The sequence below is a fragment of the Drosophila guanche genome, unplaced genomic scaffold, assembly GCF_900245975.1.
Source record: "Drosophila guanche unplaced genomic scaffold, DGUA_6, whole genome shotgun sequence".
Taxonomy (NCBI): domain Eukaryota; kingdom Metazoa; phylum Arthropoda; class Insecta; order Diptera; family Drosophilidae; genus Drosophila; species Drosophila guanche.
Window position 1 is genome coordinate 3218559 of NW_022995744.1, and position 24124 is coordinate 3242682.

Here is a 24124-nt window from a genome sequence, read left to right on the forward strand (position 1 = left end):
AGTAGGGGATGAATCTGAGACTGAGGCGGAGGCTGGAGGCCTGCACTTTTGGCAAGACAAGCAACATGCATCTTCTTGACAATGCGACAAACGATGACGACGACGACAGGGACAAGTAACATGGAATACTCGTACCACCAGGGGCAGTGGGGGGCATGGGGAGTGAGAGCAAGAGGGAGACAAACAAACAAGCAAGCCCAGCGACATATATCAACGGGAATCCCCAACCCCGCCACCAGCAGCTGCAGGAGTGGCAGCAGCAGCATCGATGCATCCCACAGCCAAGGCAAAGTCAAGCAGCCCATCGTACATCAGACCATTTGCTCGTCTGTCATTCTTGACTGCACTTGTTGTGGCCCCACGGGCAGGCGATCCACTGTGGTATTTAATGTGCACTTTTGCTTTAAATTAAGAGAACAAAGTGAACTGAGAATGTTTCTTCTAGAAGTAGTCCCTCTATCTTTGGATGGAATAATATTATTTCTCTGATGGTGGGTTTTCTACTAGTTAATGGACTCTCTCTACCACTGTGCCGGGGCTTTGTTTTAAGTTAACGATAATGCAGCGACGTCGGAAAGGGTTAACCTGATGTTTATGTTTTAGTTGTAGTTGTAGTTCTTGCTGTTGCTGGCTGTGGAGGATGCTGGGATGCCCTGTCTTTTGTTTAAAGATGATTAATAGCCAATGTCGCTGGCTGCAGAGCTCGATGCATTTCCATTATCATCATCATCGCCATCAGGGAGGGGGGAGACCTCCATCTACAACCACCACCACCTCTAGCACTACCACTACCATCATCATTATCTTGGTCTTCAGTTTTTGGGTAAATTACTCAACACTCCACAAAAACTGTGGTAAAGGGAAGGGGAGACACTTTCGCAATAGAGAAGGGAAAGTTGGAGCCAGCCTGCAGTGTCGGTAGCCAAGTCAAAGTCGTTTGCTATTCATTAATACCCTTAGTTTTTGCCAGACCTCTTCTTCTGCTGGATGGTGTGCTGTGGAATGGAATTGTATGGTATGGTCTGTTTGCCCTGGCCAGAGACTTGCCGAGTTCTTCCCTGTTCCTTGATAATTAGCTGCACTGTCTGTCTATCTGTTGTTTCTTTCTCGTTTCGACCCTTCTTTTCCAAGGGGTTGGGTTGTTGCTCTGCTGCCAGTACTTCTACCAGCGTTATTTTACTGCTCGTACTTCTGGGTCTTGTTGCAGCTTGTTTTATGTATTTTGTGGCTGCATTACTTCCGTTGATGTTTATTCTTAGAGCTGTTTGCATTTGACAAATGACATTTTTGGCATTGTGCAACGAGAACGCCGAGTTGCCACAATCTTTTTCCCCCCACTCCAGCTCCAGCTCCACTCCTCTTTTACTTTTGCTCTCTGAGAACTTGTAGGAGAAATCTAAATTATTTTTTGAGTTATTGCAGTTTGCTGGGGAAACTTTTTTACCGGCCTCCAACCAAACAACGACAGATCTTGATGTCTGTCTCTGGAGTGGCTCTGGCAATTTGTTGTGTCCTGTCAGAGGACACGTGTAATAATTAATTTGAAAATATCCCAAAGCCATCTCTGGATCTGCTACTATACGAAAGTCATCTAGAGATTGCCTAGCGAACATCTACCACACAGAGTATCTCTGTAATTATTTCGAGTGTAATTTTGGCTGGAGAAGCACCGGAGAGCGGCTAGCATCCGCAAAAATTATTTATAAAGCCATCCAAGTAGAGTCGAAAAGTTTTCGCCTTGCGCGCTTCTACTTGGCAAAACTTAACTCATAATTTGCTGTTATTTAAAACCATTCATTTCCGCTCATTTTACCATGACTTCCTCTGGAGTCACAGCTTCCCCCTTAGGCCCCTACCCCTGCCCACTGCACTCCCCTCACAAATTGGTGTCTATTTTTTGACGCGTTTTCTCCCCTCGCACTATCGAACGGAGGGTGGTGCCTTTTGCCAGCTGCCGCTGCCACTACTGGGTCCTGCTGAATTCCATTAAAAGTTTTACACCAAAAATAGTTGCACACTAAAAAGCTATAACTGTAAAGTTCTCTGCATCTCCCTCTCTCTCTCTCTCTCTCTCTTTTGAGTAGAAGCAGAAGCAGCAGCAGCAAATAGCAACTGCAATAAACTATCAAATGGGTGGCGGAGTCCTTGGTCTCCTTTCGCTGGTCGCTAGCTTATTAATAATTTTTAATTTCCTTGATGACTTCCAAGTTATTAACAACTGCCGGACGAGCAGGAATGGAATGGACCGTTAGAAGGGCAGAAAGAAGACTAGCAAGCTTCAGCCACTAACTTGCACGGGGTACAGATGTGCTCGCAGTGAATGCCGCTGACAGGGAAAGCTGTCACTCGGTGATGACTTTTATGCGTATTTTGCTTATTTCTATAATTATTGCATCGACACAATAGTTACAGGAACAGGAGCAATCGGAGCTGCCTTCTGGCCTTGTTTTAATTGTCCTCTTTGCTCTTTCATTCCTCGTTTGTTTGTTTGCTTTTGGCCATGTGGCTGTGTCTTTTGTGTACACCCCCCAACAGCCGCTGTTATGTTTTAATGACAGCTGTCAGCATTTTGCGCTGAAGTTACCTTGCAATAATTTAGAGTAATTTGATTGATTGGCACCGAGTGCGGTCAGGTGGGCCCAGTCCCAGTCCCAGACCCAGCCCCTGCCATGCCCCAACATTTTAAAACGACGACAGGCTAATATGCATAAATGCCCCCACCTGATTTCTGGCAGCGGGAGGGTCCTCGAGGACAGCCGCAGTTCAGCACAGCCGCATAGGTGGGAGGAACAAGCTTGGATAGCTGCCTGTAGTTTGATTCGCACTGATAGCGAATGATTGATACTCCGCCTGACATTCTGGCGGGAGGCCCAAACCACCCTCGAAGCACTACCTGGCCAGAAACCCATCTGGAAAACAGTCGAAACCGAACCAACCCATAGCCCGCGGCCGAAAGAAGAAATGAATAAAATGCAGTTAATAAATAAACAAATAAATTTAAAATGCATAAACGGCCGCTCTCCCTCTATGTCAGGGTTGTCAAATGCATACTTGACCCGGCTGTTTCCCAAAAAATAATAAAAATTGAAAAAAGCAGAACAGTCGGGGCGGGAACTGGGACAGAAATCTGCAGGGAGAGAGAAAGAGCTGTTTATACACACAGTCGGTCCATAGCTTAAGGCAATGTTTATTTTTGCAAAATATGTTGGGCACATATTTACACAGAATACATATGTAAGTCCCCGCACTCCGAGCCCCCCTCCATCCTTATCTGAGTATAGAGCCATCGTATGTTGCCTTCCTCTCTTTTGGGTAGGACTTTCCCTCTGTCTTCGGCTCTCGCTGCCTCCCTGTTTCCCGTCTCCTTTCTCTGTGGTGGAGTAAATTCGTGTTGGCATTTTAGCCTCGACTTTAAATTGCTTTGGCACTTAAGTGGTTTGTGCTCTGTCGCATCCCTTGGCTTGGCCTGGCCGGTCCTCTGCGGATCACCCTGTGGACCACGTGTCGTCGTTTTGCAGTTAAACGAAAATTACAAAATGTTTGTTTAATTAGAACTTGTGCGTGTGTGCTACATCCATCCACCCTCCTTTCCCTGACCTGACCTGCGCACAGCTTCAGCCTCAGCCCCAGCTCCAGCTCGAGTGATTATTTTGAGCTATTGAAAATATGAGCAAGCCATACGAACCATGCTCGATATACACACATCTCAATCCTCAATCACTGATACAGACAAACACAGTAAACTTCCCATACTGCTGCAATAAGTTCCTGCTGAAGAGGTTGGACGGGGCAAAGCCCATTAAATACGGTCAACTTAACCAAAGAGTGGCCTCTTGTGCGGTTATTCCACGTGCATATTTCACCCGGAGCTCTCTCGTATTCGGATTTCGTTGCTGTACACGTACATATTCGTATAATTCAATTCGTGTTTTAATTTAGTCCGATTGAATCTGCTGGGAGGGGGTCTCTGGTTCGCTGCCTGGATGGAGTGTGGACCTGCGGTCGTGGCTTGGCTTGGCCAGAAGTGTTGTGTGGCTTTTTGAGTGCTGTGAATAAAGCTGAGAACGGAGCGGAATTGGTCGCTTCGCAGTGGCATTAGGTGAGGCTCGATGGCACTCGAGAGCAATGAAGTTCGAGTACTTCCCTTCGGCCAGACAACTCCATGGAGAAAAATTTGAATTAAATAATTAATCGTTTTGAAGGGCCTGCCTGAATTAGATGCGGTCAGCTTGTTAATTTTCAGCTTCTCCTCGTTGGCTTGCCACCACTTAAATTGCCCATTTACAACCCACATAGTCTGCTTTGCACCTGCTGCCGCTGCTGCTGATGTGGCGTTAAGAAACTGACTCCGATTTCCGTCGGCCAGTGTCAACAGGAAGGGGAGTCGTTCCGGACCCCGACACAAAAATACAACGCGCCGCATAACGCGGTATTTCCGATCCTGTCCTGTCCTGATCTGTCCTGCCCTGTCCGTCCATCCGGCCGTTGCTGGAAACTTTTTCGAACAGAGTGCGCAAACATTGAATAAGTTTTGATATACTTCCCAGCAGCAGAACTGCAGGTCCCGGAGTGTATTTTTTTGTTGGCTCGTAGAGCTAAAAAAGTTGAGCGACATTTCTGGTCTCTGGTCTCTGGTCCAGTTTCTGTCCGGACCTCGGAGTTTATTTTCTTGCTCTCTAGAAATAATAGTGTATAATGTGCGGTCCTTTTACTAATGATTATCTGTATTGTCTCTGTTTTCAGGTGAGTTCAACCGACAAATATACATACATACGTTCGTGTGTATTCCATTAGGGTAATGTATGAGGATCCCAATATCGCAGTATAAACTAACAGAGAATTTAGCGTATGCCTTAGCATGTTACATCAGTCTGGGATTTGTTTATTTTGCACGTTTGGTTTCATCCATCAGTTGATTTCCGTCCTTAATGTTCGATAAGTGTACAAATACAAAGTGCCTCCACAAACCAATATCGATATAGATCCCGGAAAAAACCATACAGAGTAATACTGTCCACAATGGACCTTAGTTTTCGACGTGTTTTGGTGTGCTGGGGAGTTAAATTCCGATTGAAACCGTCCAAAACTGAGGCCAACTGTGAGGCGTGAGCATCTAACCAAAAAAAACAAGAGAAAACATAAAATACAAAATAATTAAGAAGAAACGCGAAACGCGTTCGCTCCTATTTGATTAACTTTTCATAATGATTTTGATTTTTGGGAGAGGAGAGCGGTATCCGTGTGCTTATTTTTCATTCTGATATTTGTTTGATTCATCACGCAGTCCCAAGATTTGTACAACAATATTCCACCACAAGCACAGCAACAAGTATACAAATGAAACATGGCACAAAACGAATATGAATACGAAAACAATCAACAAGATACTCAACTCTACCATACACCACAGAGATTCAACAGAAAACAAACAGAAAACTGATCTCAGGAACAGCACAAAAAAATGCTAATTTAATTTCGAAAATAGAAAACAACACTGCAAACAAATTCCCGATATTTGTTTCGTTCTTTTATTATCGGAACTGCTTTTCGTTTTTTTTTATGATTTATTAACGGCATTCCTGCTCCGAAGCATTTACTTTGGTGCCAGCGCTTAAATTAGCGTGTCAACAGTGTCCTGGATCCGGCCTCCCCACCCTTATAAGTGCCTCTCCCGTAGAACTGACAGCAAAAAGTGTTTCGAGTGTTTGTGAAAAGTGATGATAAATTGGTAGTGTAGTGCAAAAGAGTGTGCATAGAGTGTGTACTGTGAGGTGTGTAGTACAGTGGGTTCACGCATGAACCGAACCAAACCGACGGGCAACGGGTAATAGAAGACAAACCCATTAACGCTCTGATTTATGCATTTTACAAGCTATTTACTTTAATTTATATGCATTCGATTTATCAAAATGTTTCTGTTTTCCTTTCATATTGCCCTGCATTCTTTTATGGGTTTTTTCTGCATGATTTCTGTGCTTTGTCCCCGTTTTGGTTTGCAGTGTGTGTCGAAATCCTTTGCATCTCCTAAATCTGTATCTGCATCGTTGATTGCAATTGCGGGAAACATGGCTTCGGGACAGACAAAACAAAAAAATAAAGAAAATCTATGATTTTGTTTTTGCGAGTAGTGCTCTGTGTTCATTTGTCTACTATGGTTCGGTTTGTGTCTGTTCTTTCTACTCTAAGTATTTCCATCCATTACTTCTTCGATATATATATTTTTTTCACGTTTATATTTGCTTTCTGTTCGCTTTTCTTTAACACTTTGGCATGCCCAAAATCTATCGAACAGGCATATACTCATAGTAATAATAATCATAATAACTATGATGTCGTTAAAAAAGTGCATTCATCTGTAATTGCGTGGAAATATCATTGTAAATTTACGATTTCTTTCAATAGTTGTTTCCGTTTTTTATGCCCCACAAATGAGTCATGGCATTATTCTCGATTTGAATGAGCTTTTAATAAAGAGTTATTTCCTGTGGGGTGGTTATTTCCCCACTGCAATCGATTCGAGTCGGTCAACTCCTTGTAATCCCGTAAACTGTGACCTCTGGTAGAAAAGAGTTTGAAATTATGGCACAAAGAAAAAATGGAAATGCATTTTTCTTTGCAAAATTTATTGCCCAAATAAATTATTGTAATAATATCAAATAAAAAATTGTGAAAGAGAAACAGGAAGCGGGAGAGAGATGGCCCTCTCAGGAGCCAAAGCTAACGGTTATTAACATATGCACGGGCCAAAAGACAGCCACAGGGAAAGAGATGAGGGGAGCATCCGAGCGAGAAAGGGAGTGAGAGAGGGTGGATGAGCAAGTGAGGAATTTGCAGGCGGCTAAGTGGCACAGACGCAGAGAAGAGGAAAGGATGAGCGGCGGAACTTGGAAGTTGCCGTTCTGGAACAAAAATCCTCTGCATGCACAATTTAAGCAGGATTTATGGCTGGCAATATTGCGAAAAGGAAGATTCTTCACCAAGCGTTACTCTCTCTCTCTCTCTCTCTCTCTCTCTCTCTCTCTCTTTGGGTGTGCGTGTGTTGTTAGTGGGTGTGGAAAGTGTGGGGACGACGCACTGGAGCGAGCCGTTCGTCGATTGTGCGTGCGAGAAATTAAATTGCCAAATGGCCATTACCATTACCTTGGCGGAAAAGGGTTGAGGCTGCTTTTTAGGTTATGAAAATGGCTAAATTATGTTAATCCTTGCAACATCCTTTATTTGTGGGTGTGAATATTGAAAAATTGTTTTGGCTCTTTCAATTCCGCAACTTTAATGCATATTTTACCACCACCTGAGTCCACCCAACAGCTACCCATCCCTGCTAGTACAGCCCATCCCCTCTGGCCATTATCATTACGTCGGTCGTCCTCAAAATTGATTGAAGAATTGCCGAATGGGTCAAAGTGTGTGCTCGTGTCTGTAGTTTGTGTGTGTGTGTGTGTGTGTGTATATGTGAGAGGCAGTGAGAGTGTCGCTGGCCTAAAAGACAAGAAATAAAGAATAAAGCCCGAATTTTTCTTCTTTTATGTTTTATGTGTTGTGGAGGCAAACCAACAACCTGTCTCGGCCCATTTGCTCTTTGTTCGGTGACCCCTTTCTGTCGGTGGCTCACAGAAAAGTTATTGCATTAGACACAACAATGGCAACCCTGGCAGAGACAACGCCATATGAGTGCTGTGCGAGTATTGTGTGTTGTGTGCTGTGCTGTGTGTCGTGTCTCTAAATATTTAATATATATCGCTGCCATTGGCACTTGCCGGGGTCTGAGCCGGGGAAGGGGACGGGGACTCGAGGCCAGGTTGTGCCTGATTCAATTTTCTTTGGCCTGCTTTGGCATAGATTTATCGCTTATTAGAAAGCATACTCGTACACAACTAGAGAGAGAGCATGGTTATACGAATGAAAGGCAGCAGGGAAGAGGAATCCAAGGATAGAGAAGCTTATGGCACAGAGAATTTGATTAAAGATGGGGTAGTCAGTCACTCAGCCACTGATTCTGATCTCCTTCTGTTGATATGCTAAATTAAAGCTCTTTAACAATCAAAGTAGGTAATAATGATGGCAACTTTCCTGCGCCATTCGTTGTCATTTCAAAGTCAAAGCCAAGACCTCTATTAGTAATACAATCATAAACTTCTGCCAGCAGACAGGAGCATGGACAGGAGCATCGACAGCAACTTCCTCTAACAATATCCTTTGAGGCTGTTCATACAAATGAAAGGCAACTAACCTGACAGCACTCCATCCTCATCCTCATGGTCCAAGCCATTGCTGGCTATTATTATCATAAACATAAAGGAGTCTCAACTTCCTTTACCCCCTTTCTGCCATTTTCCATTTCTTAAGTTCTGTTCGCCGCCTGTCGCTTAGGCCATTGAAAAGTTAAGTCGCGTAATCGATTGATTTGCCGGGGCTGTGCTGGGCTGGGCGGTGATTCCATTTTCCATTTTCAAGGTGCGTTCGACGAGGGCTATAAACTTTTTGCCCTTCCCTGCCATTACCCTCCTTCCACCATCAAAGCACCGTCCTGCTCTTGGCTTTTGTGTGTTGAAATTGAGATTTATTGCAGAATTTGAATTATAATGCAATTTATAATATAAAATGGCAGCCGCCTCTGAGATATTGAGCATGATAATGATGATGAAGCTGTGCAAAAGGGGTTTCAACTCGTCTCGTCCTGCCTGGGTTCGGATTGGATTGGATTGGAGGATTCCTCTGTTCTCTGTTGAGTTCGGTTCTATTCGGAGAAGTTGAGTTGAGTTGAGGTGGTCTTTTGTTGCTAATATTGTTGATTCAATTTGAATTTTGCTTCAAGAATGAATCATCATCATCATCTTCAGCTTGCACACAAAAGCCGTTGAAAATCGTTGGGATTTGAAGACGTAATAAAATGACAAGCACTTGGAATTAATTTTGCATTGTCGAGACGAAAGCGCCTCCGATTTTGACTTTGACTCCGGCTTATTTCCGAGGCTATTTGCAAGATATTATTTAGCTGGCAAGGGAGGGGGTTGAGTGAGCTTATGAATCAGCTTTTGGATATAAAGCACAAGGCACTAAAAGTCGTAAGACTATTTTGCGAGAATAGTTTTGCATTTACCTGGGATCTCTCCTCCTCACTTCGGGATCGACACAAAATAGACCAAAATGTAACTGTGAATACTGATTTCCTGTAGTTAATTGCAAATTTTTAGTTAGCAACAAAAACAAAACTTTGAAGCAGCAACAATAACAGTAGGAAAGGGGCAGAGGTACCGTGAATATCCTTGAATATATTGCCTTCAATATGTCGCAAGCCACTGAAGAAAACTCAAATACCCCCTAGAAACGAGGGTAGAAACAAAAACAGGAGTGGCTCTTGAGGCTGAAAGTTTGCTGTGGCTGTTCTGTGCTGTGCTGTGTGCGTGCTCTCGCTTCGAGTTTTTCGGTTAGTTGCTGAGAATTCAATATGTAATTTTGATTGAAATATGCCTGTTTACGGAGCACACACTCACGAAAACAAAAACAGGGAGGGACGATGCCAATGCCATGCCGATCCAGAGCAGGGCTCGGAGTAGAAGACAAGTGCTTGTGTTTAGAGAATGAATAACTTTTTAGTTCTTCCCCCAAACTGCACTGAGAGAAGTTGTATGAGGAGAGGAGCTTCATGATCCGCCTGCAGTCTGGCATTCGTTTCTCTGAGTGCATGGCTGGCTGTGTAATGAAGTGTATGCGTATGGCAGACGGGCTACCTCGCTCACTCGCTCCTGCTCCCAAGCCAGCCTATGTTGCGTATTTGCCATGTCCTGCTGCTCAGCCCTGAACCACCTTCTCATCCTTTCTCTGAGCTGGTGTCCGTGTCCGTGTAGCTGCCTCTGTCGCTGCAGCTCTGTAGCTGTAGCTGTATCTGTGTTTGTGTCTTTTTGCTTGTAAAGCAATATTTCAATCAAAACAAGAAATAAATTACAGGCTTCACTAGCAGAAGAGTCAGAGAGAGAGAGAGAGAGAGAGAGAGACCGAGTGAGTCAGGAGACTGGGACAGGAGTGCAGAACTACCGTAAAGTAAAATCCGTAGAGACAGCCCACTAAGAAGGGCATGGGGAATGGGCAGAAGACAGCAGAAGGAGTGGCAGGACATGGCAGCAGGCAAAGCGTTCGTTGCAGTCAAAAACAATGCAGGCAAAAAAGTTGCGGCAACATTTTTGTGCCCCTCTGGCTGCAACACGAAAAAAAAGCAGAACAAGAAAGAGTAGTTGGAGAAAGAGGCAGAGAAAAAGAAGAAGAAAGCCAACTGAAAAGTTCAAGTAGAAGTAAGTACAAAACTATTTTGTAAGCACGCACACCAACACACACACAGAGCCACACAGCCGCACACACCCGTGTAGGAGGGGTGCATGCAACACTCGAAAGTTGCAAAATGAAGTGCAGCATAGGTAAAGGCACAGGGACGAGAGTTCTGTGGAAGTGGAACCCTTGAGGCTGCCTGACAGCAGGCGGCACTCGCAGGCAATTCAAAACGTCAGCCTGTCGGCTGGCCCAGCAGTGAAGACGTGGAGAAGCAGTAGGAGGAGGAGTGTAAAAGCACGGAAGGGGGGAATGGGATAAATAGTTTGTTGTTGGGATAACAGGCAAACATAATTACACGAATACTTAATACTCTACATACATGTTACTGAGCTGAGACTCTGCCATCATGCCATTCAAGATACATATATATGACAACTTGCCATATATGGCAGCCCGAACCGAGCGACTCCCGATAATCCAAGTTTCTACCTGTAAATACTCTTCGAAATGCAAATGGATAGCATAATGACCACTTCTAGGACTCGACGACAGCAGCAGCAGAAGCAGGCGCAGGAGCCGCAGCCATTGCGTGGTTGGCCATTGCAAGCACGTACCCTAAGAAGAGCTGCCAAGACACACACCCACTGCGTGTCCCTGTTTGTTGCACGCACAACGAGGAAGTCCAGTCAAGAGGTTGTTGCAACAAGACACCAAATAATTTAAATAAGCTAAACAGCCCGCCTGCCCAAGAATGCTGCTGCAAGTTTTGTGTGTGCCTCAAGGCGCTTTGTCTGTTAATGACTTGAAAAAACACCCGGCAACTAGTCCACAAACTGAGATTCGAAATCTTACAATTCTGACTGGCAGTACGCCCTGGTGCAGGGCTTGCCAGCATTTAATTTGGAGAGCAGGCAATTTCTTAACAGCTTTAAAGCCGTCTGCTGAACTCAGCTTTGAGCCAATTTGCGAAATAAATATCAATTTGTACCTGCAGCCCCAAATCGAATAAAAGGAATCACACATAAAAATCGGAGATCCGGGAAGGAAGCGAAGGATGGTCGTGGCAAGGGGCTTTTTCGAATGTCCTCGCTACAAAGGGCACATTAAATGCCATAAATCGGTAAAAAAAATTCATTTTAAATATTATTATACGTTTCAGACAGGCGAATCTTGTGTTTCTTTTTTATACGATTTATACACCATCAAAGTGAACAGTAAACATGAGAAGCAGAACACATAAAGCGAACGTCTGTGGAGCTTGTAAAATCTTTATTCCAGGTAGTTCTATAGAAGGGTTAAAATTTTGGAGACTTATGGAGATATTCTCATCCATATTTTCAGATTAAAAGGAGTAGGGACGTTTGTGAGACGCTTCGAGCGCCTCACTCAGTCAGTGAGTGGGGAACCACTCTATAATTGTTTCAGCTTTATTACACTGTTCCTCCCTGTTAGGGTATCACTGTATTTCGACTGACGGAAGCTAGACATCCGTTTCTTGTTTTACATGCAATTGAGATTTTCCTTTTTTTCGCTTTATGATGCTTTTGGCTGTGGCTGTGCAATGTGAATGGATACGAGTAGTTAAGGACCGGCCGGTAAGACCATCTGGATAATTAATATTTACGCAGGTTAAGCGCAAGAGGAGTCAGACTAGGGAGTGAATCCTTAATTTCAGCTTCGACCACCTGCATGGCTTCAATATCTACTTTGAGTAGGCCTCTCCGGGATCGACTCGCAGACTCGGGAAATTTTATTATAATTCATAAAGCGTATAGATGAGACATAAAAGAGCGTCAGACAACTGACAGAGCCATAGGAGGATCGCCCTGTTGGGCAGGGGCAAGCGAAACCCTGAAAGCTAAAGCAAAAACAGAATGGGGAGAAAATAGTAAACTTTTTATCAAGTCAATTTTCTACGTTGACTGGAAACCACATCGGCAAGATTTACAGACAGGCCAATGACATGGCTAAGAAAACTGCAGGAAACTTTTGCTGCCATGTTTCCTTGTCCTTGTCCGCTGTCTTATGTCCCAATCCCCTGTCCCTCTCCGGGCCATCCCGAACAGACCAGACGGCGACTCTAACCTTTGCTGGCCATATTTTTGCTTCTTTGACTCGCCTCGCCTCGACTTGCCTTGTATCTCAATTTTTATTCAATTTCTGCTGTCGCTCTTCGATTGTGGCTCAATAAGCCGGAGTCTTGCCGAACGGATTAGAGCCCTGGGAGTACCGGCCGGGGAATTGGGAAGCCCTTGCATCAAATTATTATTCATTGCAGTGAGAGTTTACATAAATTATGCATCATTCCTGGCCCCAAAAGTGTTGGCTAAAGTGATTTCCCCTTTAAACTATTATGCCATAAAGTCGGAGACGACTCGAGAAATGCTCCTGACAACTCAGTTAGCAGTTTTCCATTGCCTAAATGCCTGTCAGGTATTCAGTTAGCAGTAACCAGTAACCAGTTAGCAGTTAGCAGACTACAATCCACAGTCGGCATTTGGCTACAGTTCTCAGCAGGTGCCGAGGAGCTGTCAGCTCTGGTCAACAGCTTCCTCTACCTTGCCAGGCAGCAGACAGCAGACAGCAAAGAGACGGAAAGTGTTGTGTCTGAAGATGGCCGACAGGTGACTCTTTCACTTTGCCGAGCAGCTACGATTATTTCACATTTACCTAAGCAGAAAGTGTTCCACAATACATGTACAGATACTCCTAAAGCACTCGGCGATCTGGAAGTCCGTTCCCTAAGATCCCCACACCATTATACTGCTATATGACTGCTGGTGGGGGGAATGAAAAGTGGTTTAAGTGAAATCCGCAAAGTGTGTCAACGAGTGAGTATCAGCGCCACCCCACTCACTTTCTCTCCATCCGGTTGGGGTCGCTCTCTTTGCGTCCGGTTGACAACTTGTTTGACATAATTCAACATGCAGTTGGCGGTGCGGTGCGGTGGGGTGCGAACCTTTCTGACAGCAATTAAAAACGCATTCCCATCGCAATGCGATATCCGACCGGAGTCCGTTCAACTGTGATACGATGCCGACGCAGTCAGGGTAGAGCCCCCATTTTCTGGCCTATCTGACTGTCTGTCTAGGCTGCTGCTCATTTGAGCAGCTCAGCGCTCTCCCTTGAGGTCTTAAAGTATATAATTTACTCTAGAGCAGTCCGTGAGCCATCCGAAGTCCTTTTGTTAATGCTTAAAACAAATAATTGCAAATAAATGCTGTTCATTGGAGAGAACAATGAGATGTATTGACACTGGCGCGCCCTGTCAGAGCCATATACTCTGATACGTACCGTCGCATCATCGGATCATCGTTCTGGATCTGCTCTTAAATATGAAAATTAAAATTACAAAATGCACAAATTGCACACCGAAGCGAAGCGAAGTGAAGTGAAATGAAGTGAAGTGCAGCGTAAATCATATTAATAAAAATAATGAGTTTGCTGCTTCCGCCGCTTCCTGGCTACGGCTACGGCTCCTGGCTGGAGAGGGAGAGGGTAAGCGGATCGAAAAACCCGATTAAAAATTGAGCAGCGAGCAAGGATGTTAAGTAGAAATGTCAATATGACAGCTGACAGATGGAAGAGGGAGCAAACGAACTGTTGATGACTTCAACTCAATGTCAACGATGCACATTTGATGATGATGCGCAACGGAAAGGAAACCATTTCCAATCCGAGTACTCGAACTTTGTTTGCTAATACTGCAATATCACTGTGAGAAAGAAATGTCCATCCACAATGGCAAACGCGATTACTAAATGAATTGTTAAGGTGTGGGTAAGGGGAACGACATTATCGAGTTTTCAATTTGGGATAAGCTCTGTTAAGCCATAGCCCTAACCCTTCTGGTTGTCGCTCACCCAATAGCGTCCTCTCTTTAGCAGAGCTTTCCCTTTGTCCAAGCTGATTGTCATTTGATGGTTTTCACAGCTCCAGCTACAGCTCCAGCCACAGCTGCTCATCCACATATGGATGTTGTCTCTCTCTTTCGCTCTGTCGGATAGATGCGGTTGATTTATTATTGTGGGAATTATGAACCAACAGTCATCTAGCCAGCCAGCCAAACAGACATCCATTGTTTAGATTCCTACTTTACTTTGACTTATTGAGCGGAAAATTTGCAATTAAAACAGTTTACCTTACCCCCTTAATCGAAGCTCAAATGAATCGGCAGTAGGAGCAGGGTTAATGGAGAGCTTTAATGAACAGATAACTTGTGGAGATCGTAAAACTCTTAACGTTTTCAATTTCTTCCCATCGCGGACACTCCCCTAGGGCAAGCCCCGGCCAATTTATGGCATCCAATAAATTACCAGCGACAAAAGCAAATTATTTTCTAATTTCTGCTTACCACGCGTTCGTTTACCGCCGCGAGTCGACGGTGTCAAGGCGTTGCTTTTAAATCCTTCCTCCGTTCGAGTCGGTTTTTGGCGGCTCCTGGTTCTTATCTATCTATGCCGTCGACGTCGACGGAGTACAATCAAAGGACATTTGACATTGATTAGTTTTCGTGGAATTTTTAATACATATTTTTCTCGAGGTGGCAATCAGACGACGGGCCCTGCACGTCCATTAGGCGGGCCCTCGCACTGATGTTGCCTCACTTGCCTCTTGCCAAGGGCTTCATTTACTCATTTCGTGCAATTTCCCAATATCAATTTTCTTTTGATTTTCGGTCGACGACTTGGCAGACACGCAATCCTCTGCTGTCCTCCTGAATCCTTTACTCGAACACACGCACATACGATGCCTGGCGAAGCGTGTGTCCTGACAGGGAATAATTTTCCGGCGTCTATAACGGTCCCGGCTTGGCTTTGCCTCTATTGTTGTGGAAGTGGCAGTGGCACATGGAAGGTGGAAGGTGCGCCTGGCTTCGTGACGTCTCATTGGAAGGACAAACTAAATTATAAGCAGATTTCACGGAGGAAGCAATATATCAATTTGAGTCTCTCAATATGTCCCCGTGATGAGGTCCCCAGATGAATTATATTCTATCAGAATATTCTTGATTCCTAGTGACCATTCTTTATTAGTTGAAAATCTGGATAAATGCAATCAGCAGAAGATCCCGATTACCAGCCAATCCTAATGCCATGCATACTTCTCCATCGGACATTAATATTGCCTTGTTGCAGGTAAAATTATAGGGACTTACTCATATCTGGTTGAGGGTCAGCACAGGGAGCTCCCAACCAAATGAAAACTGTATTCAAAAAGTTCATTACTTAGCTTCAATGTTTTCTCAACTCCAGCGACTGGCTGTTCCTTTCAGTGATTGAAGAGCTTGAACAGATTAAGCTTTAAGTTAGTTATAAACCTAAGAGCTCCACTAACCAGAATCGAACTCTCTCGAGAGTCCATTTGTAGACATTATTTATGCGGAAAAGCCCGCATTCAGATGTGCCTGAACTATGAGTATTTGCATGCCGCCGAACAACATTGAACGGCACTCAAACTGAGAGCAATATCAAATAAGGCAATATCAAATATTTGGGGGTACGTACTTAAGTGCCACACACACGACACAGACTGAAGCCTGGGCTCTGCATCGTGCTGCCCCTGAAATGGTCGTAGATCTGTCCCTGACTGAGGCATGTTAATACAATTAAAAATCCACCAATTTTCCCAAACTATAGTACGCCCACGTTGACGTTGCTTGAGTGCTGCCTGAGGTTTAGTGGGGTCGGGCCCGAGGCTCTTGTTGATGCTGTGGTTGCTGCTGGCAGGAGTCCAGGAGGAGGACCAGCAGCAAGACCACACCCTGATGCCCTGATGCCATTAGTCGTAAGTGGCATTTTCCTTTTGATTTTGGTGGCATTTGACTTTATTAACCGAATATACTCAGATGCTCATGCTGAGGTCTAGGCTTCTCTGTACACCTGTCCTCCATCTCCATGACCATCTCTGGCTGTGCGACGGGTGTGGGTGTGGGTGTGGGAGTGCGGTCTGGATTGTCTGTCGGGTGCCATCGAAATGGGTCAATATGTGTACGCGCCATCGCGACGGGTGTGGGCTCATGTAATATGTATTCGGCCAGTCCGTTCGCCTCGTGTGCCCTACAGCCGCAGTCGAGTGACATCTTCTGAGACCTCAGAGCTTGTGTATGTGTTTGCATTTGGTTTATGCACGCGACGCCTTCATCTGTAGCCCCGCTAACCTTTGTCGGGCACCAACGGCTCTGCTACACCGCTGGCCCTGACGGAGGGCACACACCGGAGAAGGACCTCCGCCTCCAAGGCTGGGAAACTGAAGGACTTGAAGTCTCCATTTAATTCTCTCGGCTCTACTCAATCATTCATTTCGCCTTTGTTTATTTATTTTGCTAATGGAATTATTTCCTAAAGCACTTGTCTTCCATCTTCGGTTCTTCGGGGCTTGGCTTTAGTTTGTCTGTAGTCCGGAGTCAGAGTCCTGATTCTGATTCGCTCCACTCCGCAGTCGCTCGTCATCTGCAGGTCTGGTCGGTGCTGGTTGTTTTGAGTCATCTTTTCATATTTGTTCAACGTGTTCACCCTCCCTTTCCTTGTCCCTGTACAGGTGTTTCTACCCGTACCTGAAGTCATTTCTTTCGTTTATGGGACGTGTCCTTTGTTCTATATAAGTTTTATTTGTCGATCCCCATACCCTGGCACTCGTGCATGGTCCAATTTGTTCCGTTCGTTGCTTTTTGTCTAATTGATTCTGCTAGTAATTGGCGTTTTTTGTCCCTGCTTGTATTTGCGCTTAACTTTGGAACACGTCTTGATTGGCTTGATTGGCGGAGGGATGGAGAAAGGAGCTGCTACACGCGTATGGTGAGCAGCTGCTGCTCTTCAGCTCTGACAATGCTCCGTCAGCGGGTACATCATTTGCAATCTGCGATTGTCTGCGATATTCAGTGCATTGGCAATGTGTCAGGATCAGGCAGAGCCGTCACCACCTGCCTTCACTGACAGAGAGAGAGAGAGAGAGAGAGAGAGAGAGAGAGAGAGAGATAGAGAGAGAGAGAGAGAGAGAGAGAATGCCGTGCCTCGAGCAATCGTCAGCTGTCAGTCATGTGACATATATTAAGATTACAATGAAGTCAGCACAAAGGCCCCTTCGATTGATAATGGTGTTTGCGTGTGTGTGTGTGTGTGTGTGTGTGTGTGTTTGTGTGTGTGTGTGCGCGTGTGTGTGGGGATGTGGGCGTTGCCGTCGGCAAAATTGAGCATTGCTGGCATTGAACTATACACAGAAAAAGGGGAGAAGGAAGAGGACCTGCGAGATGGAATTGTAATTTTGGCTTTGAACGTGCGCCAGAAGGGGTTTCGTTTCATTCAACGCCTGGTTTGGCATTCCGTTGACTTAATTCGGTTCTTTTCTTTGGCTTTCCCTGGCTTTTTTCCATACACAAATATTCCAGTCAATACACCTGCGTCCTGCATCCTGTCACTCCTCAAGCCATGTACTGCCTCTCGGACCGCTTCACTGCGCAAATACACTTAATACAATTTATTATTGTAACATAATAAAAGCAGAGAAAACTGAAGGACCAAGGGCCAAGCCCACCAGTCAGCATCAGCCCCGTAAGTCCAGAGTCAGAGTCAGAGCCAGAGCCGGGACCTGCTCGGGCCTTGGAAATCTCATAAAAAGGAGTTAAATCAAAGGAATTGTCATTGAAGCGAAATTGAAAGTAAATTCGTTCGCATACGTCCTTCATCTTTTATTTTATTTTCTCCGCCTCCTTGTGCTTTATTGCTGCACTGCGATGTGCCGAGGTCCCTCCTTGTCTCCTGCTCCTTCGTCTACAAGTATGTAAATCAATTTAACGTGGAATTTTCTTTTCAACTTTCGCCCGACTTTGAGCGTCGATTGAGGCGCTCACTTGTAGCACGTACTTGCTACAGTTGAGGCCTGAGCTGAGATGGACTTGACATTGATTGAAACAGCAGAGAACCCCTGTAGGGGAGGGGGCTTGGATTAGGTACTCTCCCATGACCGAGCAGTCATTCAGATAACTTCATTGACACTATTCAAAAAAATTAAAAAATTCCAGATGATTTTAAAAATTCTGCTGCTACTACTCCTCGTTGAGGCAAATCATGGCATTAGGACCTCGAACTATAACGATGGCGAGTGCTCCTACATCGAAAAAATTCGTCTGATGCGCATCTGCAAGGCGACCGTCTCGAAGAGAATTGCAGGTCTTTATGGGGATATAAGAGCACCCTCGGGCACTCCCTATAGCCTTTGGGTCGTGCCGAATGAGACGGACATGATCCTCGCCTCCTTTCATACTTCACCAATGCTGAACCGCAAATACATCGAGATCATTAAGTACAAAATCGATGTCGATTTGAAGCACTCTGATCTGCACTGCCTGGCAGATTACAACGTCTATAATAGCCACCTATTGGCCCATTGCAAGCGAAAGAAGTTCGTCCATGGAACAATTTGCACCAGGCCAGTCCTCCACTACGCCAGGGAGGGTCCAAAAAGGGAAGATTCGGACTCAGCGTTCCGTTTCCGCGGAGATTGGCTGCCGCCGCTCCTGCTAACAATCCTTCTCATCCGAGTGTGGGCCATCATTGGTATTGTCCATTGATAAGTCTTTAACGTTGAAGCTTCAATCACCCATCTCTTCACCATGGTTGAGCAGTTTTTTGGACAATCAAAATTACGACTACGTTTGTGCAACGTTTGTGTTTCTATGTTATTCCGCTAATTCAAATAGAGGGATGTTATGGCCACACGAAGCACCAACTGCTGCTGCAGAAGCCAAGGAGCATGCCAGCTAAAACGGAGCCATATCAGGGAATGTTTCACCGCGTGTAACATCCATATAGTGTAGGAGGCCTGTAGGATCCTGGTCCTGCCGCTGATCATTCCCATTCGAATGTGGTCTAACTATAGTGTTGCTGTAAGCGATTCAGATTGATTACAAATTTCAAATTGATGAGTAAACGAATGAAACGGAATGAAACTTTGCGGTCTATCAGTTTTATTCATTAGCCCCGGCTTATTCCATTTGTCTTCGCACGTCCATTGGGACGTGAAAGTAATCAAAGTCGAGAGGTCCTGGCTGCGGTCTGGCAGCGCTTAACACGGCGTATACGTTACGACGTTACATTTGAAAGAGATTAAATGCTTGAAATGCTCCGCTCCTCCCTCTTTCTTATTCTCCACTCTCCATCCGGCTTTGTGCGTATGTGCTTGGAAAACGAAATTCATTGGAAAACCTTGCAAGAATTTTTAATTACTTTGATTAATTTGAAACAAGTTTTCCGTCGTCGTCTCTGGCTGGCAAAAGTTTTTCCAAAAACTTGCTCCAAAAGTTGCCCCTGGTCGGGGCGAATGGAAAAACTCATTCACTAGTTTGGTTTATTTGTTGAATATTGATTTGTGCATTTGTATGAGTGTTGATGAAAACGAAAACTTTGCCTAAGGCCCATCCCCCGTACCTTTTCCTGCTACTCTGATCCGCTGCTGATCGAAAGGGGCAGCCCTTGATGTTCCTGTCAGATAGAGTTGTACTTTTAAACTGTTTTGTTTACTCGAATCCTTCTTAAATTCAGTATCTGCGGGATGCTGCTCCAGTTGTTGCAGCCCGTGGTACTGCTGTTTGTGCTGTTAAGATTGTCCCCTGCTCAAGGTGCGGCCCAGCCCCCGCCGAACGCACGCAACACTGGCAACTGCCACTACGCAAAACACGCCGACCTGGAGATTTTTTGCAGTGGCACGGTGAAAACTGACACATTTCTGCGGTGGCGGGACTTTCGGGCGCCCCACGGCACCCCCTTCACCATTTGGACTGACCGTACAGTGTTCCTGGTATCGTTTTACAAGTCGGACATGTGGAGCTATAGCAGAATCAAGATGTCGCGGCAGGGAACATTTATAGCGACGAACAAGAACGGGAAGACGGTGGCGCTGATTTTCCCCTACGGGACTGTGCACTGCTTCAAGATCGGACTCCGTTACTTGAGCGATCTGAAAAACAGTTGCATGGGAAAAGCCTATAATCCAAATGAGATTACCGAGTACCCAGTCATCCACTACGCCCACGACAGATATAAAACGCGCTCGCGATTGTCCACAGCAAGGAATCGCCCCCAAGAACTGATGTTCGTGCTGCTGGCCATGCTCCAGCTTTTGGATTCACTCTAGGTTAAAGACCTCCACTCCCTTTTACGATTAAAGACATAATCTAACTACCTACCGAAAGATTGTGTGCAGCGATTTTTCAGTCAATTTGGTGCTCAGATCATTTGTGCCATGCCAGTGCCAGTACTCCACAGAGATTTCATGGGACATCGTCTGGTGCTGCTGTTTTAGGCAGTCAAACGCGGGCCAGTGAACGTTTCCTTCCAGCTATCCTGCTAGCAAAAAACTGAAGCTGAAACCATTCGCTATGCTGTGAGTAATCTGGACTATATGCGGACCTCGTTCTCAGGGTCTGCTGGTCGTGTGTAGTGGGCCTGGAGTTCGGACTCACTTACTTTGCTTTTCGTGTTTCTAGTGACAGAAAAAATTCTCTGAAAATGATCATCGCATCATTTTTCCAATAGGCAATGCCAGTGCGCTCACAATGCGCACAAAGATTGTTTTTAAAGTGGATAGATTGCTCGAGGTTGCACCTTCTGCTGGTGCTGCAGCTGCTGCTGGTGCTGCTGGTCGGCCGGCCAATACCACCCGTCCGAGCGGACTACGAGAACTGCACCTTCTTCGACGGATTCGTCCTGCAGTATCTGTGCCAGGGCAGATACGATCGAGAAATGCATCTGATGTACAAGGACCGCATCCCCACCATGGACACGCCCTACACCATCTGGCAGCGTTCCGACATCATTGATCCCGTCTTTTTGCTGGTCGCCTTCTACGACTCGCCCATATCCAGCTGCTTCACCCTCGTGATGGACAAAGGCAAGTTCTACTGCGACGGCCAGAACTACTTTGTGCCCCTGACGGGTGCAGCGGAGGTCCACTGTCTCGAATTCCCCTTCGACTACGCCGAGATGCTCTACGGGAGGTGCATGAACGCTGAGTATCCATCCAATACGAACACCATTTCCGTGGCCATGGTATATATGAAGCACAATATTATCAAGATCATCGATTCGGTGCCGGATCTGAGGGCCTCTGTTTTCCTTGTGCTTCTTTCGGCGTTGTATTGCTGCTGGACCACTACATTTTGGTACTTTTAGATGAATAAAATAGAATAGACACGATCCTCTCTTCATGCTTTGCGCTGCCACCCTCTCTGCGGGACGAACAGTTTGCGGGACTGCAGACCCACAGCAGATTGCAGACATTATCCCTGACGCTGCTTATTATGTTTGGATAAACAAAACGTTGGCGTTGACTCTCCAACAAACAGTTTGCCCAAGTTCATTGTAGTTTGGCCCGAAACATTAGACATGCCCAACAATGGCGGACAAGTGCAGTTCTGAACACCAACACACACACACACATCTAAATCTACTGCCAGACACACGCATAGTGGGAGGATGGCATTAGAGAAGGCGTCGCATTTCATTGTCATCATTGTCATTGGCGCTGGCGTAATTTATGTTCTCAAATGGACTGCGCCCAGCCGCCATATTGGCCTGTGGTCATCCCCCAACATTCAACGTCGAACGTCGAATATTGACTGCTGTCAAGTGCTGGCCAGAAGCCCAAAATTACGGACAGGAAAAAGGCTTTAAGTGAGCAATATTAAAGAGCTTACCAGAAGTTATCGACAAGTTATACAGTGATGCAGATATGAACTGGGTTAAGTGGTCTTTACTTGGGCAGCAGTTTTAATAGGTGGCGGCACAGCTCTTGGTTTTTTCTGCCATATGAAAGTGGCGGCAGGGAGTGATGCTCTGAAGGCCGACAGGATGCTTCCACTGGCATCGTTCTGCCCGTGAGTAGGTCACGCTTCCGGTCACCTCTCTGCTTCACTATATGAAAGAGTAAGAACATGGAACAGAAAGGCATTTTGAAGCAACTTAAATTTCGAACTTTATTTGTGTATGACAAATGACAAGTCATTTCGAGAGTAGAGCCAGTGTCAGGCAGATTAGCACCGCAAGGAAGCGGTACGGTCCGGGATGGCCCTCTGCCGCCGAATGCAGGCCCAGTCCGAACTCTAGCTCATCCTGTGTGCTCCAGCGGGAGATGGCACCATAGTGAACAGCTGTCGATCCGTCCGAAGTGGGGAAGTTGCTGATTTTCGGGTTGGTGCACTCGTGCACCAGATCGTCTATGTAGCTCATCTGGTAGATTTGGCAGTAGATCATCGAGCCGGGCAGCAGTAGGGGGCTGCGGCTTCCGCCGCAGTAGAAGTCCAGACTGTCGTCTATTAAAATGGTGCTATTGCACCACTGCAGAGGGGATTCGTTGAAGGAAACCAACAGGAAGTAGGCAGCTCCCTGGTTGTGGTAAAATATCTTGTATTGGCCATTTATGGCAGCCAGTCTGTCCTGGTAGCGCAGGAACAGATCGGTGGTGTAGGTCCCCTTGCAGAGCTGCTTCATTGGAGTGTTCTGAAATGGGAGGCAGCTGCTGTCGTGGGGAATAACCTCAAGGGCCACCGAGGTGCGGAGGATCACGAGGATTATTACAAAAAAACCCGATAGCAGCATTCTTAAAAATCTAACAATACTTTCTCGTAAATTTGAAAATATATACAAAGCATCTACGTTCGACTGGCTTTCTGAATAGAATTCAATTGACAGCAAATTCTGAATGCTTATCAAAACATTCACACTCAAATGCCGCTGCACATTGGGCTCTCCTATGATGATGGCTATCATTATATGAAGGCCATAAAGGATACCTGAATACAGGTCGGGCTTATCATCATTAGTTTGGCGAAGGCTAAGCGCGAGCAAAGCCCCCCTTCCCCTCCTCTCACGTTCATGTCCTGATTTTCACGCATGGTTGATAATGCTCGGGCCAGAAAGGTACCCAGAAGGGACACGACAAACACACACAAAGCAAAGCAAAGTGCGCATTTGCGTGTGACTTTTTGTGGCAGCGTGTTTTTATATGGTTGAAGCTGCTTTCACTTTTCAGAGCACACAAATGCGCTGCTGGAAATAAAATATACTCGCGGAAATGGGTACAAGTGTGTATGTTAAATGTGCCAGCAAGGACGCTCTGTATGGGCCATAAAGGAGGGCAGCAGTAGCCCCAAAAGAGCCGCATTGAGGAATGGAAAGTAAACTTGAAAATGTCTTTTAGTCTGCTTGAAAGAGCCATCAGTCGTGCATTTAAAATCCAGCCATACTAAATCTAAACTCGATATAAACTTAAGCAGAGTGGAAACATGGAATATCTAAGAACCACATCTGCATATTCCACACTTTTATTTGCGTCTATCTATATATCTTTGATGTATAACTTAAAAACAAAATCAAAGTCAAAGCAAACAGATTTGATTCGTTTCAACGGCGAAATGAAAAACTCAAAGCGAGCATTTTTTTTTGCTTTAATTTGATTAAACTTTGATTGAATTAAAATTCATAAAAGGAACGCTCCACATAACGGACGTACATTTAGTTTGCCCTGCACTGCTCTCCCTCTACCTTCCTCCCTCCCTCTCTGCCTCTCTGCCTCTCTCAATGCTGTCGCGTGTCCCTTGTCGACGCTTTTTGAGCAATTAAAATTTCTCTGTGCTCTCTTCTGTGTGCCATTTTTGTTATTGCTGTGGCTCTGAATGCATTTTTCAGCACTGAATGTTTTTCTTTTTCACTCTTTTATTTTTAGTTTTTTGTTCGCTTTTACTTGTAAAATAAAAATTACGTATACGCCAACAACTCCAAATGGCGCAACATGGCGTATGCGTGATGTCGTTTTTGCTGTTGCTATTGCCGTTGCCGTTGCCGTTGCTGCTGCTGCAATATTT

At 45.4% G+C, this 24124-nt stretch overlaps 4 protein-coding genes across 4 annotated transcripts; 3 read left to right on the forward strand and 1 right to left on the reverse strand.

The window, feature by feature from the left end:
- The first annotated feature begins 18286 nt into the window (after positions 1-18286).
- Positions 18287-18835, forward strand: LOC117580441. The gene has a single exon (XM_034266997.1). It carries the CDS (start codon positions 18287-18289, stop codon positions 18833-18835), a length of 549 nt encoding a protein of 182 aa, XP_034122888.1.
- Positions 18836-19769: 934 nt separating this feature from the next.
- Positions 19770-20444, forward strand: LOC117579535. Its single transcript, XM_034265456.1, has one exon. The coding sequence runs from the start codon at positions 19816-19818 to the stop codon at positions 20395-20397; it is 582 nt and encodes a 193-aa protein (XP_034121347.1). The 5' UTR covers positions 19770-19815; the 3' UTR covers positions 20398-20444.
- Positions 20445-20725: 281 nt separating this feature from the next.
- LOC117579379 lies at positions 20726-21458 on the forward strand. The gene has a single exon (XM_034265252.1). The coding sequence runs from the start codon at positions 20802-20804 to the stop codon at positions 21432-21434; it is 633 nt and encodes a 210-aa protein (XP_034121143.1). The 5' UTR covers positions 20726-20801; the 3' UTR covers positions 21435-21458.
- A 753-nt stretch (positions 21459-22211) lies between these two features.
- On the reverse strand, positions 22212-22921 carry LOC117579422. Its single transcript, XM_034265302.1, has one exon. It carries the CDS (start codon positions 22857-22859, stop codon positions 22263-22265), a length of 597 nt encoding a protein of 198 aa, XP_034121193.1. The 5' UTR covers positions 22860-22921; the 3' UTR covers positions 22212-22262.
- Between the last annotated feature and the right edge of the window lie 1203 nt (positions 22922-24124).